This window comes from Myotis yumanensis, unplaced genomic scaffold (assembly GCF_028538775.1).
Source record: "Myotis yumanensis isolate MYYU_CA2020_CCGP unplaced genomic scaffold, mMyoYum1.0.hap1 SCAF_8, whole genome shotgun sequence".
Taxonomy (NCBI): Eukaryota; Metazoa; Chordata; class Mammalia; order Chiroptera; family Vespertilionidae; genus Myotis; species Myotis yumanensis.
In genome coordinates, this window is record NW_027223759.1 from 38,255,174 (window position 1) to 38,272,579 (window position 17,406).

Consider the following 17,406-nt stretch of genomic DNA (forward strand, 5'->3'; position numbering starts at 1 on the left):
CTTTCTCCCCCAAGACATTTGGAAATGAGAGGAAGGGGTAATTTCTGGCAGCCACAATACTGGGAGGGGCTCTACTCAAATTTAGTCAGCAGAGTCCAGGGATACTCAGTTATTTCCAAGGCAAAGCACAACCCAGTCCAAATGCCAAGGGAAGCCCTGATGAGAAACAGTGTAAGTAGACAAAGAAGGTTACTTGCCTTGTATATTTAGATAATAATGTTAATTTTTAAAACTCAATTCTTGTGTAAATTAAGTTGACTCTAATAAAAGTCTTTGCATTCCACCTTGATCTATTTTATTTCGGAACTTAAAAACAGAACTTTAGTTCCAATAAAGATATTTCAGTTATTTTAATGCTAAGATATTAATTGGCCCCTGACAAATGATGAAGAGGTGGCTAGGAGAATGTCATTTTTTTAAAACAGTAGCTTCAGTAAGTATTCCGTTTTCAAAATAATAACTAGGGCAAATGTTAAGTTGAATATATTATTTGCATTATTTTACCACCAAATATATCCATGCAATTTTTATATACCCAAAGTTTCCTAAGGCAAAGCAATTTAAGTTGAAGTTTACTTAAAATTTAAGAAGGTGTATCTATGTATATAAAAGGCCAATATGCAAAGTGTCCCCTCAGGAGTTCAACCGGGAGTTTGATCGCTCACTATGATATGCTCTGACCACCAGGGGGCGGCACGGAATGAAGGAAGGCCCCCGCCAGCAGCCAGAAGGAAGGCCCCGATCAGCCTCTATTGCCGGCCAAGCCTAGGGACCCTACCTGAGCACGAATTTTATGCACCAGGCCTCTAGTCTGTATCTATAATAATAAAAGCATAATATGCTAATTAGACCAGATGTCTTTCCAGGACGAAGCCGGGGCTGCAGCCGCAGGATCCAGGCAGCTGCCCGCAGCTGTGAGGGAGGGATCTAGGCAGCTGTGACTGCAAAGGCCTACTCTTGCACGAATTTCATGCACCAGGCCTCTAGTCTATATATATAAGAGTCTAAACAATCGGTCGTTGGCCAGTCGACCGGTAGCTATGACGCTCACTGACCACCAGGGGACAGACGCTCAACACAGGAGCTGCACCCTGCAGGCCACACCGAGGGACCCCATCAGCGCACAAATTATAATGGCACTATACTAAAGTAATGCAATGGATTGAAACACAGTAACTATAAGTTCACAATGATTCTGAAAAGGATACTAGGGAACCAACTTATTATTGTGAAAGAGAAATAAAAACAAAATTGGTAAACAAGCAAAAAATTAGGCACTTATTCTGCCTTCATTTATGTAACTTACCCAACTGAGTAACCAAATCCTTGTAGGTAAGTTTCTCTTTAGAGATATATTACAATGACTGCCAGTATCCCAAAGACCACCAGAACTTATGTGTCTCCTGACAGAAAAGCATACTGCCACCTTTGAAGCAGCTTTGTCCAAAAAATAATAATAATGTCACATCTGAATTTGAGCAAGCCTTTTTTTATATATTATTACTTTTAATATGTTTTTATTGGTTTTAGAGAGAAAGAGGAAGGGAAAGGGAGAGAGAGATAAAAACATTGATGAGAAACATCAATCAGTTGCCTCTTGCACACCCCCCTACTGGGGATCAAGCCTGCAACCTGGGCATGTGCCCTGACTGGGAGTCCAATGGGTGACCTCTTTATTGGTGCACAGGATGATGTTCAATCAAATTGAGCCACACCGGCCGGGCTTGATGAAGCCTCTTGACCTAACTCCCAAATTTACTGGAAACACTGAACACAAAGATATTAAACTACACTATAGGAATGCAGTAAGCCAAATCCAGGTTCTGAGAAACAGCCCCATTTCTTCATTAAATAAATTTCAAAAATGAAATAAAAGGGGGAATGTATAGATTAGAAGAATATAAAAGACATCAATCAATCACAATGTGTCTACTTTATTTGAAAACTGATTCAAATAAGTCGAGGAGGAGGAAGGTGGGGATTTTCTAGGACATTCATGAAACACTTGTAACAGTGACCGACCAAGGAACTTCGATAAAATTGTGTATCTGTTCCCCTGGCTGGTGTTTCTGAATGGTTAGAGCATGGGCCCGCGCACCGAAGGGTTGAGGGTTCTAATCCCAAGTCAAAAGCACGTACCTCGGCTGCAAGTTCGATCCCTGCCTCGGTTGAGCTGAGTGCAGAAGGCAACCAATCAATGTCTCTTTCTCACATTGATGTATCTCTCTTTCTCTCCCTCTCCCCTCCATTCCTCCTTTTCAACTCTCTAAAAATCAAAGGAAAAAAGATCCTCTGTTGAGGATTAACAACAATAAAAAATTTTAGATGTGTTAATGACATTGTGGTTAAGTAAAACAGAGTCCTTAGTTTTTGAAAATGCACACTGAAATATCTGTTCTTAAAAATGCTCATTAAATGATGTCTGAGATTTGCCTCATTATAATACGGAGGGGGAAATGGAGGGGTTTATAAATGAAACAAGGTTGGTCAGGGTTAGTAACTATTCAAACTGGGTGAAGGCTCCATGGGGATTCATCATACAAGTCTGTTTACTTTTGTATGTTTCAAGTTCTCCATAATAAAAAGTTAATTTTCAAAAATTAAGAAACCTCAGCAGGAGGGAAAAGAGATCATTTGCAGCATATTTATTTTAGGGTTTAAAAACAAAATGAATACTTGGCACAGTCCTCTAATGGATCTGAAGATATTAGGCATCTGGGAGGATATAACAGAAACGTATTTTAAATGTTTAAACAGACACTGGTGTAAATAAAACAAAGAAAATCTAAAGGTACTCTAGTTAAAACTGCCACTGAATTCCACATAGATCACAAGCATCTAAGTTTGTGTCCAAACCCTTCAAAATGCCAGATTTTCCCTCATTATTACAGCAAGTAAATTTACTACAAGTATATACATCTCAAATCCAACAAATATTACCAGTACCCTTAGAAACAAGTGTGAAACAAAAATAAAACCATAAAGTTAAGGCCTTATGGTGCCCTCTATATTTTGTTGTTGCTTGTTTAAATTGAAAAGACTACAGAAAGCAACAGGAAGCTATAAACAATATGTAGTCACAATCTCTATGATCGATTCTCTAAAGGGACCCTGAATAAATGGATTCTTGACCTACTAAAATTTAATGTGAAAAAATGATCCATTTGTAAAGGACCTATAAGATTGTAAATGGCAAAACAAACTACAAATAACCACCCTCAGAAAGGGGATGAATGCTGTTTACAAAAAGTGAGACGCATGGATGTAACAGGAGGATCATCACGGTGATTTATAAGTAAAGGAAAATAAAATAAAAAGGTAACGAAATTCATGTTTCCCTAGGCCTTTCATTCAGACCGAAACATGTGGAGTTATACTCCCAAAAGCAATTTCAGACTAGAGATGTCTTTATTTTTCCCCAGACAAGCAAGAAGTTAAACAGAATGACAAAGTATATTTGCTCTGGGACAGTGAAGCAGCAAAGAAACTTTGGAATGGCATAAATGACCCAAATCCCTCCCAAACAGGCAAACTAAACCTCGGACAATGAAGGAACATAGCACTACTGCAGTTCCTTTCAGAGTTTTATTTGTTGCAAGTAACCATAAAATTAAAACAATTATTATATACACCAGAGACCAAACAGAGGGAACTGGCATTTTAAAAAATTTAAATGATCCTAGAAATTTGACCCTATAGTTATTATTCATAAGGTTAATCACTTTCTACTGACCATCCAAAACAGGCACTGAAAACAAGCTATTTACCTAAACACCCTTATAAAACCCATGAAATGTTAACAGAGAGAAAAATCTCAAAGCTTTCCAACTTAGCTTTATATTGCATTTAGACAAAATGCAAGGCACAAGTGAACTGTAAAACTCATTACTTTCATCAATCTAAAATGAACCATATAAACCTTGCAGGTCACCCAGAAAAACATTCTCCTCGGCTCCACTTCCAAAGAGACTTAATTAAGAAAAAAAGCAAATTCCCATATTAATTAATATCTACGAATAATTTCTGTACAAATTTACAAGCTTAGGAAAAACAGTACTTATGTAAACTACGAACCTATGTAAAACAAGACAAAATTAAGGAATGTCATATAATACCAAATTTCTGTAAAAAAGTAGATCTAGTACTAGTATTAAAAAATAGTAAGTGTACATGTTGCTAAGAAATCAGTAAAAAAATTATCATAAAATCCTATGTGATTAGGGCTTTTCTTCATAAAGCTAAAAATTCTCATCTGCAGAAAGATTTTTTTCCAACTTCAAAGCAATTTCATAAACATCGACTGCTTCACAATACCCCAAAGAAAAAGGTAGAGGTAGAAGAGAAGTTATTCCTTAGCCAACAGGAAAGCCACACACAAAGAACTAGAAGGCAGAGAACAAAAATTTGCCTTTTCCATTAAGATCATATTCAATCCCTTACCTTCTTCCTTACAAGGAAAGCGAACAGGGCAAGAAAGCTGGAGAGTTGGGGAATGCTCCCTGAAAAGATAATGCTTCTAAATAATTTTTTAAAAAGAAGAAGAAAAAGAACCTAGCACCCACAAGACCAAGAAGGAAGCTTACTTTTCTCCAACTTACCATACCTGCCAAGTTCTAAAACCTCTAAAGAAACAGTATTTTGGAACCTTCAAGAGACTATAAACAAACAAGTGAGATATATTTATTTACACTAAGCATGCACCTCCAGACCCGTAATCAACTCTGAATCCTTTTACCAGATTTCTCAAGCAGCACTATACTAAAGCACCAGTACTTACTTGCATGTCAAAAGCAAGCCTCGATTTTTGCCCTGATCTGTTCTATGAACTACATATGTGACATCTGGCAATTTTCTCAACTCTCAGATTCAGTTTTGAATTCTATACAAGACACCTATTTCATACTGGTAGGGTTGTTTTGAAACTTAAACAAGGTAGTTTATTAATAGGTATTATACTATGGAATTCAGAACAGTGTCAGGTTGGTGCTCAATTATTTCCTCTTTCCACTTTTGCAGTGACAGTGAAAGTCATCTATTCATGGAAGTATATATCCTGTGTGGCAGAGAAATTGATTTCTCACTGAGTTCCCATAAGCTCCCCCACATTTTCCAGCCACCCTGCAGTTAGTCGAGGCCATGTGATTAATTCATGTCCTACTTCCAGACCAAAGCACTTAAAAGTTGGCACATGACCCTCCAGCTCTCTTGCCTGGACACATGTTCAAAACAGCAGAGCTGTAAGATGCAAGCAGTATAGATTCAAGTCAACACATCCAAGAGCTATCCTGAAGAGTTCCTGGACCTACAGTGGACTTCATATGAGCAAGAAAAATAAAGCTTTATGTTTATACGTTATAACCCTTCTAAGGTTGTTTGTTAAATGCAATACAGATAGCAAAATTTAGTGTACCCTTTTACAGCCAAATTGCCTCAGATACTGCAAGACAAAATGCATACATAAAAATGGCAAGTCCTGTGTTTAAGTATTAAAGGACATCTTCCTTTCTGTATATCTAGAAAAAAATGGAATGATTAAAAGACAGTATTTGATAGTAAAGTGGAAAAGTAATCCAATATACACAGAATATAACTTAAAAAGAAATTGATACTTATAGTTTCACCTTAAGGAGAAATAAATTCTAAAATGGAGTATCTAAATTTTTTTCTAGTTAAGCGTACAAATTGTACAAAAACAAATAGCAATGATCCAAAAATAAAGGAGAAATTGAAAACAGCTATTAGGAACAGGTAAAAGAAAGACAAGTATAGAGCAAGACTTTAAAACACCCTTTCTCCATGAGTAAAATAGCTGTAGTAATTTATCATTGTAATAGAAGTGGTACTGCTCATACACAATTCTAGAATCCCAAAAGCTCTATAAAAAAAATCAAAGGTTTTTAAAAAATAAGTTTGAAGGAAAATAATTTGGCAATAACACCAAACATGAACTAACCTGAAACTATCTAAATTCTCTATTTATCTCACTTAGTATGAATGCTCATACATTTCTGGTGTAGAAATATGAATATGTTTGATTATGGAGTGCTGCCCCAGATCCCGTGAAGGGTGTTGCATAAAATACAAAAGGCAAAGCATATTCCCTTTCTAAAATCTGAAAATTTCTGCATTCTGAAACACATCTGGCCCCTAATGTTTGAAATAAAGTGAATTTATAACAATAATAGAAACAAATAATCTCTGTATTGTCTTAATGATAAAAATAAAAACCAAATGAAATGTAAAACAGAAATTTGATGACTTTCTAATGGCGTTTCTCCTTGATGGTACTTCAATATTCCTAGTACAACACAAACACAGCCCGCCTAAAGTTAGATCATGTCGGGGTATAATTAACTAGTAGAAAACATAAAAGATATAAAAATACTGTTGTAAGCAGTTCTGGCCTCAATAGACCATAATTTAGCAGGTATTCAAGATAGCTATTTCTGTGAGTTCACATAAAAAATACCATATACATACATTAGCTAATCCTATATAATAAAAGGGTAATATGCAAATCTAACGAATGGCAGAACGACTGGTAGCTGTGTCACACCCTGACCACCAGGAGCTATACGCTCAACGCAGGGGGAGTGCCGCTCAGCCAGAAGCCGGGCTGATAGCTGGAGAGTGCAGTGGAGGTGGCGGGAGCCTCTCCCACCTCTGCGGCAGCACTAAGGATGTACGAATTAATGAATGAATAAATAAGTGGGGAGCGGGCCTAAGCCAGCATGAGGACATCCCCCAAGGGGTCCCGGACTGTGAGAGGGCGCAGGCCAGGCTGAGGGACCACCCCCCTCCCCAAGTGCATGAATTTTCGTGCACCAGGCCTCTAGTATAATATAAACGACAGCACAAAAGTAGTGGGAGGTGGGCACACCGGCTCTGAGGAAGGTGTAGGAGAATATATTAAGCAGGCATCACTAATAAGCTAGGAAATGGTAAAAAGCAAACTATGCAAATTCAAGAGAATCAAATAAATACCTACAGCAGGATTTCTCAACCTCAGCACTACCAACATTTTAGTCCAGATCATTCTTTGTTGTGAGGGGTTGTCCTAGGCACTATAGGGTATTTAGCAGCATCCCTGACCTCTACTCACTAAAGGTCAGTAGCATCCCCTCCCTTTCTATACCGTTGTGAAAAGCAAAAAAGTCACCTAGGCATTGCCAACTGTGGATGGGTTGGGAGTGGGGCAAGTAAGGAGGCAAAAATGGCCCCCAGTGTAGAACCACTCATCTATAGGTAAAAGAAAGACCAAAAGTTTAAAGATGCTTCTTCTTATAGATTTTAACAAAATGTCAAGTATACTTCCCTGTCAAAAGCAGTTTGGGAAGAGTAAAAAAAACATTTTCTATTTCTCTAGATCTACAAGTGGTTTTATTACATGTTTTTAAACTCAATTTTGTAGGGAAGATGAGAATAGCAGATCAAGTTCTCCATTCTCATTCTTGCACTATACAAGCAAAAATGATTTGTTGATTTTCTTATGAGTAAACATATCCATCTGTTGTTAAAGAACTCATTCAAGGAGGGAATGAGGTACCAATCGGCTTCCTATAGAAAGGAACAAAACAATCTGGGAGTCTTGCATGTAGCTAGCTGCAAAGTAACCATATAACTTTTGAAAATGCACACACTGTTCCCACCCACTTTCTAATAACATTATCTTCATTAAACTTAATAGAACCCTAATGGAAATATGGCCTTCTGAGAGAAAAGAATAGTTTCCCATCATATCATTCTTTTGGAAAAAGTATTTGTCACAGCAGTACTGAGTCCTTCTGCTACACTGACATATATGATGGACATAATTATACTTAGTGTGATTTTCAATTTTCTTTTATTAAAAAAGGTAACTGAATACTTTTGAATATTAAAATTACAATTAAGAAAAAAGTAAAAAATATATGAGATATTTAAGATTTTCTTCACTCCAAAGCCATTATTTTGCCTTAAATTTCTATTTCTGTTAATTTGACAGACTTCAATTTATTTATTAACAAATCTTCACATGCAAAAGCACTGTGTGAAGCAAGACATAAAAATATATGAAAGTCCTTCTTTCAAAAGAAGACTAACTCCTACAGAAGATAGACAAACAAGTAAATAATTATAGCATTAATATAGCATTAATATAGCATATTAAGAATTTGCAACTGTGTTTTTGCTTTAATCAGTCACAAAGAAATGCATACAGGGGTGGGCAAAAGTAGGTTTACAGCTGCAATACAAATAATACTTAAACATTTAAGTTTATCAGTAATGTCCAAGTGCCAAGAAAAATCCTCATGATTTTTGAGGTCTACATTGATGCCAAAAGTTAATTAATTAATAATAAAATAATAAAAATTCACCATTGGTAGATGACCACAGTAGGGTGGGATGGAAAATACCTTCCCTAAGAGTAGTTCTGTATTTTTATCTGTTTTACAAATCAAGCTTCCAATTACAATTTAATTTTTATAAAAAGGCAGGTTCAGGATATTTTTCTGAAGAGTTGAAAATAAAATGACTAGATGAATTCATGAGATAGAATTTTGTTTTATAAAATAGAGTGCATTCACATAGCTCACACTGTCTAATATAAACAGTACCAACAATTAAATGTATAAGTAAAACAGAAAAACTATATCTGTGGGTTTACAATCCAGTAGTACTGAATAAACAAGCAACAAAGCTATGTCAATATCACATGCTATTTTGATCATGACCTGCCTTCATCCCCCAATTAGAAAAACCTCCCAAATCTCTCCTTAGATCACTGATAAGGAAAGAATACTATGTTTAGATAACTAAACTATATCAATTCAGAATCTAAATTTTACAAATACTGATATAATCTTATTCTCAGTAAAACTGCAAATTCTTATAATGAAATATTTAAAAGGGAAAACAGCCATCACCTTATTTTAAGATTTTTCATTATAATTTCCTGGACAGTCAAAGCATTCTCTACTGAACTAAAAGTATCATTAACTTTATGCATATTCCTTTAAAAGGGATATACTATTTGTTTATTTTTGCTCAATTTTCTTATGTTTTCTTTTTTATTCAAGTTCTAAGCCACTGCTTTTACTAACATCAAACAACTGCTTGATATGTCCTTAATAAACTGGTGCTGAACTGACTGAAATGAAGTTATTCCTAAAGTAGGACACCAATATACTGGAGAAAATGCAAGCAAGAGTGAGGGAAAGCTGCAAAGCCATCTCTCCCACTTTAATCATGCTGTGGCCCTTTATGGACCCGATTTATAACTGTTACAAAACTAAAACATATTAACTCGTCTGCTCCTCCCAACAAACCTAAAAGGGGGTGTCATTTTACTCTCCATTTTACAGACAAGGAAACTGAAAGACAGAGCCATTCGATAACTTATCTAAGGTAAGATAGTGAGTAAGTGCTGGAGCAGGGATATAAACTCAGACAGCCCAGTGCTTTTCAAACCTTAATGTATATACAATTCACCTGGGAATCCTGTTGAAATTCAGGTTAGGACTCGGTGCTTCTGCAGTGGGGGAAGGCGAGATTCCAACAATCTCACCTATGATGCAGATGCTGCTCGTCTGAAGATCACTCTTTGAGCAGCAAAGTACTAGTCTATGCTAAAAAATGATGAAACGTGGTAATAACCCTCAAACAGAGGTAGAGTTCATCCACAGACAGAGAGGGTTATGACTAAATCAAGGGTTTCTAACTTCTGGTTTAGAACTTAATTGCTCCTTTTATTAATTATTTTTAAAAAGAAGGAAGTTAGCAAAATGTGCTTTCAGGTTTTGCACTATGAACATATTAATACTCTAACTTGATACTGTAACACCTCCTTCCAATAAACCTTTTCCACATCCAAAAACTATTTACAAATGTCCCTGAATATCTACTTTAACATAAATTCCATCTGAACACATTAAAGAATATTTTAAGAATGTTTATTTGTCTCATATATATGGGAAAAAGTAGAGTTTGAGTTTAAAAATTCAGCACCTTTTTTGCCACTTGTACAAGTGATAACTGAGGGGACAAGAATACACTTTGGGAAACAGGTGGAACCTAAATGTCTGAATAGCACCTCACTCAACAATTCTAGTCATTAACTTTCTCTAAAAACATACGGAAATGCCCAAAATACAATTTCCCTTCATTCTCATCAACTATTTATACCCTAATCTAGATTATAGTATGTAAAGAGTATAAATTGAAGCCACAAAATATTATGCCTTTGTTGAGGATGCTTTGGCCTTAGGCACTTCAATACCTAAAAACTGAAATGCCATCTAATCACTGGAAATAAACAGTTTAGCAAACTTTTATACTCTCAGGAAAAGAAATACTAATACTCTCAAAATATATTCAAACAAGTTTAAAGCCACACACATAATTCAACAATTAAGTCTACTTTAAGATCACCCTGAGTGTATACAATATAGACATGGCTAGATAATAACTAAAGAATCTTTTATTAATTCAACATAGAAAATGATTTAAGAGAAATCTTAGTCTGAATAATTTTGATTTTGTTGAGTTTTCTTGTATTTCATTCAACATTTTCCTAAATGTACACAGATATACTTTCTTTTCTTCCCTGAGGAACAATTAAATCTGTCACATACTTTGACAAACTTGTAAAAATCATATTCAAAACTATAATGGAACTCTGATTAACTACACATGAAAGTCAAAAGAATTAGGTTTCATTGATTTCAATCAATATGAATTCACATGTGCTAGAATTTATAAATATAGAATCCCATTTTTAATAACATAAATGAAGAAATTTAAACTATATAATCACTATGAAGCTAAAATTCTCACTGATGACCTTGTGAATTACAAGAACACTAGCAATGTGTCACATACCTGACATGAGTAAAAAATATAATACAAATTTGGACTTAGCTGTCAAAAATCCCATGTCTCCACTAAACACTGAATATTCCAAATTCCTGGACAACGACTGGATATTCCATCCAAAAGAATCTTAAGACATATAATGAAACACACAAAAGTATGGATATTTCTGTCAGATTTAAGACTGTCTCCAAACTACCAGTCCCCTACCAAGACTCGTATTTCCTGTCTGTTTTTGCTTTAATCAGTCAGTCACAAAGAAATGCATACAGGGGTGGGCAAAAGTAGGTTTACAGCTGCAATACAAATAATACTTAAATAATAATACAATAAACTGTATTTCACATACTCACAACTGTAAACCTACTTTTGCCAACACCCATATACTAAAAGAACTAAAGAACTGAAAGATGTCATTGCAATAGTTAATGGTAAACATAAGTTATGACAAGGGAAAGCAAAGATGATGTATTCCATGTTATCGCTCACAAGCAAGCCCCAAGGTTTGCTACTTCACTAGTCTGATCATTAAATGTGAAGTGTTTACGAACTGCAATGAAAACAGAAAAATAAAAGAGAAAAATAAAAACAAGTTAACTTTCTATCTCCTAGAAAGATTCTACTTCCTCTAAACTAATCCTCAGTGACCACGTGGAACCATTCCTACGTTAAACTGTACAGCGCTATTCCTTCAGCAACTGCAATGCTGCACTTCTGCTCTAAAGACATTCAACACATGTCTACTGGGCTCTCTAGTTTATGCGAGTACACTAGTTTGGGCCATTTGCAGAAAAGAAACAGAAACCTTTAAAAATGTTTGACCTTATGTGCCATTTTAAAACACTGAAGAGTTTTGAATGGACAGCGCTTTGCATCTTTTATAATAGGAAATACCAAAATACACTGCAATTTAAGTGATTCTTCAGAGAGCAAATTTAACTTGACCCCCTCCCTAAATGGCTACAGATTTGACATACCATTTAGACACCTAAAAATATTTTGATTTATTTATCCATTAAAGCAGTGCTGTTCAATAGAAATACAATGCAAACCACATATGTAATATTAAAATTTCTAATAACCACATTAAAATGGTAAAAAATAAAAGTGAAATTAATTTTAAATCAGATTTTATATAACCCAATATATACCAAATATTATCATTTCAACATGTAACAAAAAATGTTTTTAAATTGGTAAGATTATTCTACATACTTTTCTTTGTACTAAGTTTTCAAAATCCGATGTGTATTTCACACTTATGGCATATCTCATTTTGGACTAAACTGAAGTGGTCAACAGCCACAAGTGGCTAGTGGCTACATTACTGCACAGCGTAGGTCGTAAGTAATACTTTCAGATCTGACATACCACTATCTGTTTAAAATTATTTTGCATTCTTGTTTCCTTTTGGAACTGAAATAGCTGATTACAAATATAAGCAAGACTGTTAATTCACTGGATAAATCAGGATCCGATCACCTTATCCGAGGATCCGGTTAATACACATAGAAGGAAGCAATTGGATTGTACCCTATTATATCTCAAACATACTTCAGAGATAGGTCTGTCTCATCATCACAAGTGAACACAACTTGTAGCAAAAATAAAGGTAAGACAAGAAAACATTCTCATATCAAACCATAACACTGCCTTATTTCTAGCAGCCACTATCACTTTTGAGCACATATCTCTATGCAAGTTATCTACGAGACTGTTTTTTCTAAGTTTGATGAATTTTAAAAACCATAAAGTCACTACTGAAAAACAAAGCACTAAGTAAGAGGAATTGAAAAAATGTTTCAAGGAAAAAAATTATCCACCAGTTATCTTAATGCACCTTATATCAACCAAGAATCTTAAATTATTCTACATGAGTTTCACTGATATAAATTCTTCCCACAAATTCCAATTCATCTAACTGCTTCTCATACACATTATTTCAAGTACCTAAATTACTAAGAATTCTTCCAAGTAATTAGGACATTTGATTAAAATGTAAAAACAATATACTGTCTAGAAAACAACTAAAACCATTAGCTTAGCACATGAAATTTGTCCTTACGGCAAGTTAATGAATAAATCAAACAGAAACAACTTATACTCTTATTTACTGCATTTATATTTTATAACACATTCGGTGATTTCTAAATTTGGAAGGTCAGTTCAGATTGCACACAAGCAGTAACTTTAAAGCTCAGGAAAAACTGTAGAAGTTTCTGCAATATACTTCTGAATAAACACACTCTACAGAAATACAACAGAAAAAAAAATCAGCACCGTTCAAATCAATCTCAGTAAAAAGCACAAAATCAGTACATTCACAAGTCCAACATGTATATATAACATGCTAAAACACATTTTTTCTCCCTAATGTACTTAATTCACCCTAGAAAATGTTTGTTTAATCCACTTGCAAAGCTGGAAAGAAGCAAATGTAGCCTCTTCAGCAGCACACACATCCAAGGACGATACATCAATCTCTTGGTATTTTTCCACAATGTGAAATTAAATCAACAAAATTTGTTTCTTACCTGCAGTTAGGAGGAGGATCAAGGGTTATTTCAGCTAGCTCCTTCTGAATTCTGTTAGTGAAATGAGAACAGACAAAAAGGATTTGCGATAGTCTACAGAATAACCGGGAATTACACTGCCCTCTACCACCATGCAGTTAAATGCAAGGCTGGCTTTGCCTTCAGTAATGCTAACATGGCTGCTTCCTCTTTGTTCTCAGAGGCATAACCCAAATCCCTTAACAGAAACTTTGCAGCTTTTTTTCTCACTTGCTACTGTAAATAAATAAGACATTTACACCTGTTTTGAGAAATAGTCCTCCAATAGCACTCAGTAAAGGATCTAAAATCTGTTTTAAAACACTTTTTACCAAAGAAATTCTCTTTTCAAGCTTATATGCAAATGAGACAAGAAGGGAGGAGGGAAAGCATTAGAATATTTGACAATGACTTCCAGTCACTTTTACCAAGGTAAAAATTAACAAGCTACTGCTCTTACACATTAATAGTGCTGACAGTATTTTATCTGTAAAAAAGAAGTTTAAAATTTACAAATGTCTTTACCAGTGAAAAACTTCCAAAGGACTTTGGCATTATTTAACCTTATCTGTTGTCCCTGATCTTAAGTACAGCACTTAAATTTAATAAATTCGGGGGAAAGGAGATAAAAAGATATACTATATTGCTTTGAGAAAAGGGGAGGGCAATTATTGATTTTATTCAAATTTAAAATGCTCTCAAAGCTTAAGATGTTTAAAATGTTCCTCAAGATTACAATAAATTGACAAAAACTGTAAATTATTCCAAAGACTGCTGTTATTTAATAAAATATTCTCGTTATTAACAATTGTTGATACAAGAGATGAAAATCTATAGAAAAATAAGAGTACTTCTGAATCATTACAAAATGCCAATATTTGATCATTTTTTATATTTTCTTTTTCCTTTGGTTGTGATCAGTAAAAATCAACAAAATGTCAACACTGACTAATACTGTAGGTACATTTGATGTATAATTACAATTCATGGATATTCCACTACCACCACTGATGGGAGTCCCACTTGACAGAACATTATTTTCACCATGACAGATAATAAAAATCAACAGGAAACAAATGATCTTTCACTTATACCCAACAAAATATGTTTGTCCTGCTGTTGAGTATTAAAGTGTCAAGCATAGCCACAAGTTTTTCAGGGAAAAGGCACAATGACAGTGAAAGTTTTCAATCACCAAGTGCCATCTAAAACTGGAAGTAGCACTTACCAGTTTTATTTGCCCTCAAAGGAATTCGGAAGCGTAACCATAATTCAACTACAAAAAGTAATACCTGGGATGCATGACTTAACGTCAGGTTTGGAAAAGGGAAAGCACATTTGAAGCAGTTTTTAAATCTGCTTTCAAATACAGCTGAGGACTTGAACTGATAAATTTCTAGCAAACATGATGGTTTCTGATGGTTAAGTTTCCTGGAGAGGCACTGCTGACCTACAGAAGTGTCCATTTCCATGAAGAAGAGTCTATGACCCATAGACAGGAGCATCCTCAACGGACCAGCTAATCCGGGTTCACCCAATTTTCCTTGCCAACTCCTTCAACCATCTGTCAGAATGTCAGTCCAATCTCTACCCAAGGACACTGCTTACAGAAGTTACCAGAGCACAGAATAAGTTTGCTTGAAAGTATAACTCGAGGGAGGTGGCTTCTATGCCACCTAAAGAATGACAACTCATTCTGGCACCAATAAAAAATCCAAGTAAATATTGTTGAACTGCTGCTACTGATGTAAAAAACCAGCCAAAGTGCCGAGCCACTCGGAAGACAACCTGACAATGTGCTAAAACCCCTGTGTGACACAGTACCTTTTAGCACTAGTGGATAACTTAGCAGTGGTTTTGCTAGAGAGTTTGGTGTTCTTCTTCTGCTGGGTGGCAGAAGGCTTTCTTTCTTCTTGCTCTTCAGGCTCTGGAGCGGCTGGGTCTCGCTGGTCTGCATCTGAACTTCCACTGCTGGTGCTGGGGCTCTCATCATCGGACCTCTGCCTCTCACTGGACATCTTGATGAAGTTAGTACTTGGAAAACTTTTAAAAAGAAAAAAAAAAGGGGGGGAGGGGGGAGAGGAAATGTTAAGTCTAAGAAATAAGCCCATAGCCTTTTCTTCCCTTAACCGTCACCTAAAATCGTATTTTAATGAAAACGCTTCCAAAGTGTTCACACGACCCCACCGTCCTGCAAGGTGACGGGGCGGCGATGTGCCTGCCTCACGCCAGCAGCGTTCAGGGGTTCACCCAACTCAAGTTAGAAAACCCACTCGCATTTTTTTTCCCCCAGCCCTCGGACAATCTATCAATTGTCTACTTTCTCAGAAGGCAGGAGACAGATCTGCCAGGGAACTTCGGCCACGAGCATTCATAACACATGACACACTGTCAATAACAGATCTCGCTGGAAAAAAAAAATGTTAAAAAGTCACGAATAACGTCCAAATATTTACCCACTGACACGGGTCCACGCTACCGAATTCCCTTTCCGAGAGGAAAACATACCCCGTTCCTCGCCCATATGCTTATCTAAGGCGGCGATTCCTCCTCGGTGCACGGTAAGCCTTCCAACACCACGCTGAACGAATTTAAAAACCCACTAAAACCCACCCACGAGCTGCCCGAGCCGTCCCCGCGGCCGGCGGCGGCGAAGGTTCACCCGGCCAAGCCCGAGCTGCCGCCCCGGGCAGCGCCGGAGCCCAACTGCCCCTTCTGCACGGCTCCCCGTGCCACCCGGGTTCCTCGCTCAATTTTCACATCACGGACCGACATTTTGTCCAAAAATCACGGGGGGGAAAAAAAAAATATCAGGGGGGAAAACAAACAAACAAAGCCCCAAGAAGTGCAACAAATCTCCGCGCCCCCGGGGGCGAGCCGCGGCCGGCGGCGGCCACGCAGCCCCGCGGCCCTTTGTGGGGAGGGCCGCGCGGGGGCCGGGGCAGCGCTCGCCTCGCCGCGCCGGGCGCCAAGTGATGCGAGCAGCCCGGCCGGCCCCGCCGCGGCTCGGCTCGCGGACACCGGCGGCGCGGGCGCCCGGCGCGAACAAAGCTGCCCGCCCCCGCCCCCTCCCCCACCGCCGCCGCCCCGGCCGCCCCCACGCGGCCCCCCGGCCCCGCCGCCTTACCTCGGCCGCCCGCCCGGCCCGCTCGCGCGCCGCTACGGTGTGGGGGAGGGCGAGAGAAAAAAACCCTTCCTTGAGGAAATGGAGGCAGCTGGGGGGGGAAAGGGGGGGGGGAGGGAAAAAAAGAAGCCGAGGAGGCTCTGGCCGGGGAGTGTGGAACATTGAAAGTCGGAGGGGGCTGTGCAGTGCCGGGCTCCGGCCGGAGGGTGGCGCCGCCCCGCGCCTCCGCCGGAGGAGGGGGAGCTCGGCGGGGCGAGGGCGCGAGCTCCCGGCGAGGCGGAGAGGACGCGGGAGACCCCCGCGCGCTGTGGCCGCCGCCGCCGCCGCCGCCCGGCTCGGCTCCTCCCGGCCGCGCAGTCAGCAAGTTCCGAGCGCGCGCGGGGGAGGGGCGGGCGCGGCGCGCGTGCTCGCGGCCGGCCGGGCGGAGGGGGGCGCGCGCCGCCGGCGCTCGGCGGGCGCGAGCCGCTCCCGCGCGCGCTCTCCGCGCCTCCCTTCCCTCGGGGGGGTGCACGCGTCCGCCCGCGCGCGCGGCCGGGACAAAGAGCGCGGCGGGGACCCGGCGCGTTGGCCCCTGCCGCCCTGGGCCGCGGAGCCGGTGCCTGGGAGGGCGGGGGCGCGGGCGCCGTCTCGCCGGGCTGCTGTGCCGCGGGGTGGCTTCCGGCCTGAGCCCGCCTCCAAAGCGAGGCTGCCCATTGGACCACCCGCCCCGCAGCCTGCAGCCCGGGTGCCTTGGGGCGGGGGGACCGAAGTCATCCCCAGGATTGGCCACATCCCCAGGGTGGACCCTGGGACACCCCCCCCCCCCCATTCCTGGGCCAGGGCCCCGGGCGCAGGGTGGGGAGGCTGCAGCCCCCCTGGAAGGCTGGAGGCTAAGGTGTC

General features: G+C 39.1%; 1 protein-coding gene across 3 annotated transcripts in view; it reads right to left on the minus strand.

The window, feature by feature from the left end:
- The window catches only part of UBE2E3 (ubiquitin conjugating enzyme E2 E3), an 85,279-nt gene extending 68,402 nt beyond the window's left edge, over positions 1–16,877 (minus strand). Inside the window, exons 1-3 of one of the 3 annotated variants that reach the window (XM_070422645.1) lie at positions 16,531–16,877; positions 15,228–15,446; positions 13,386–13,436 (exon numbers count right to left, since the gene is read on the minus strand). In XM_070422645.1, coding sequence (XP_070278746.1) covers positions 13,386–13,436; positions 15,228–15,421 — 245 coding nt within the window. In that variant the 5' untranslated portion in view covers positions 15,422–15,446; positions 16,531–16,877. Of the gene's footprint in view, positions 1–13,385; positions 13,437–15,227; positions 15,447–15,859; positions 16,291–16,530 lie in introns of those variants that run through there. The other 2 variants (XM_070422646.1, XM_070422644.1) reach the window with 2 other exon arrangements.
- Positions 16,878–17,406: the final 529 nt, after the last annotated feature.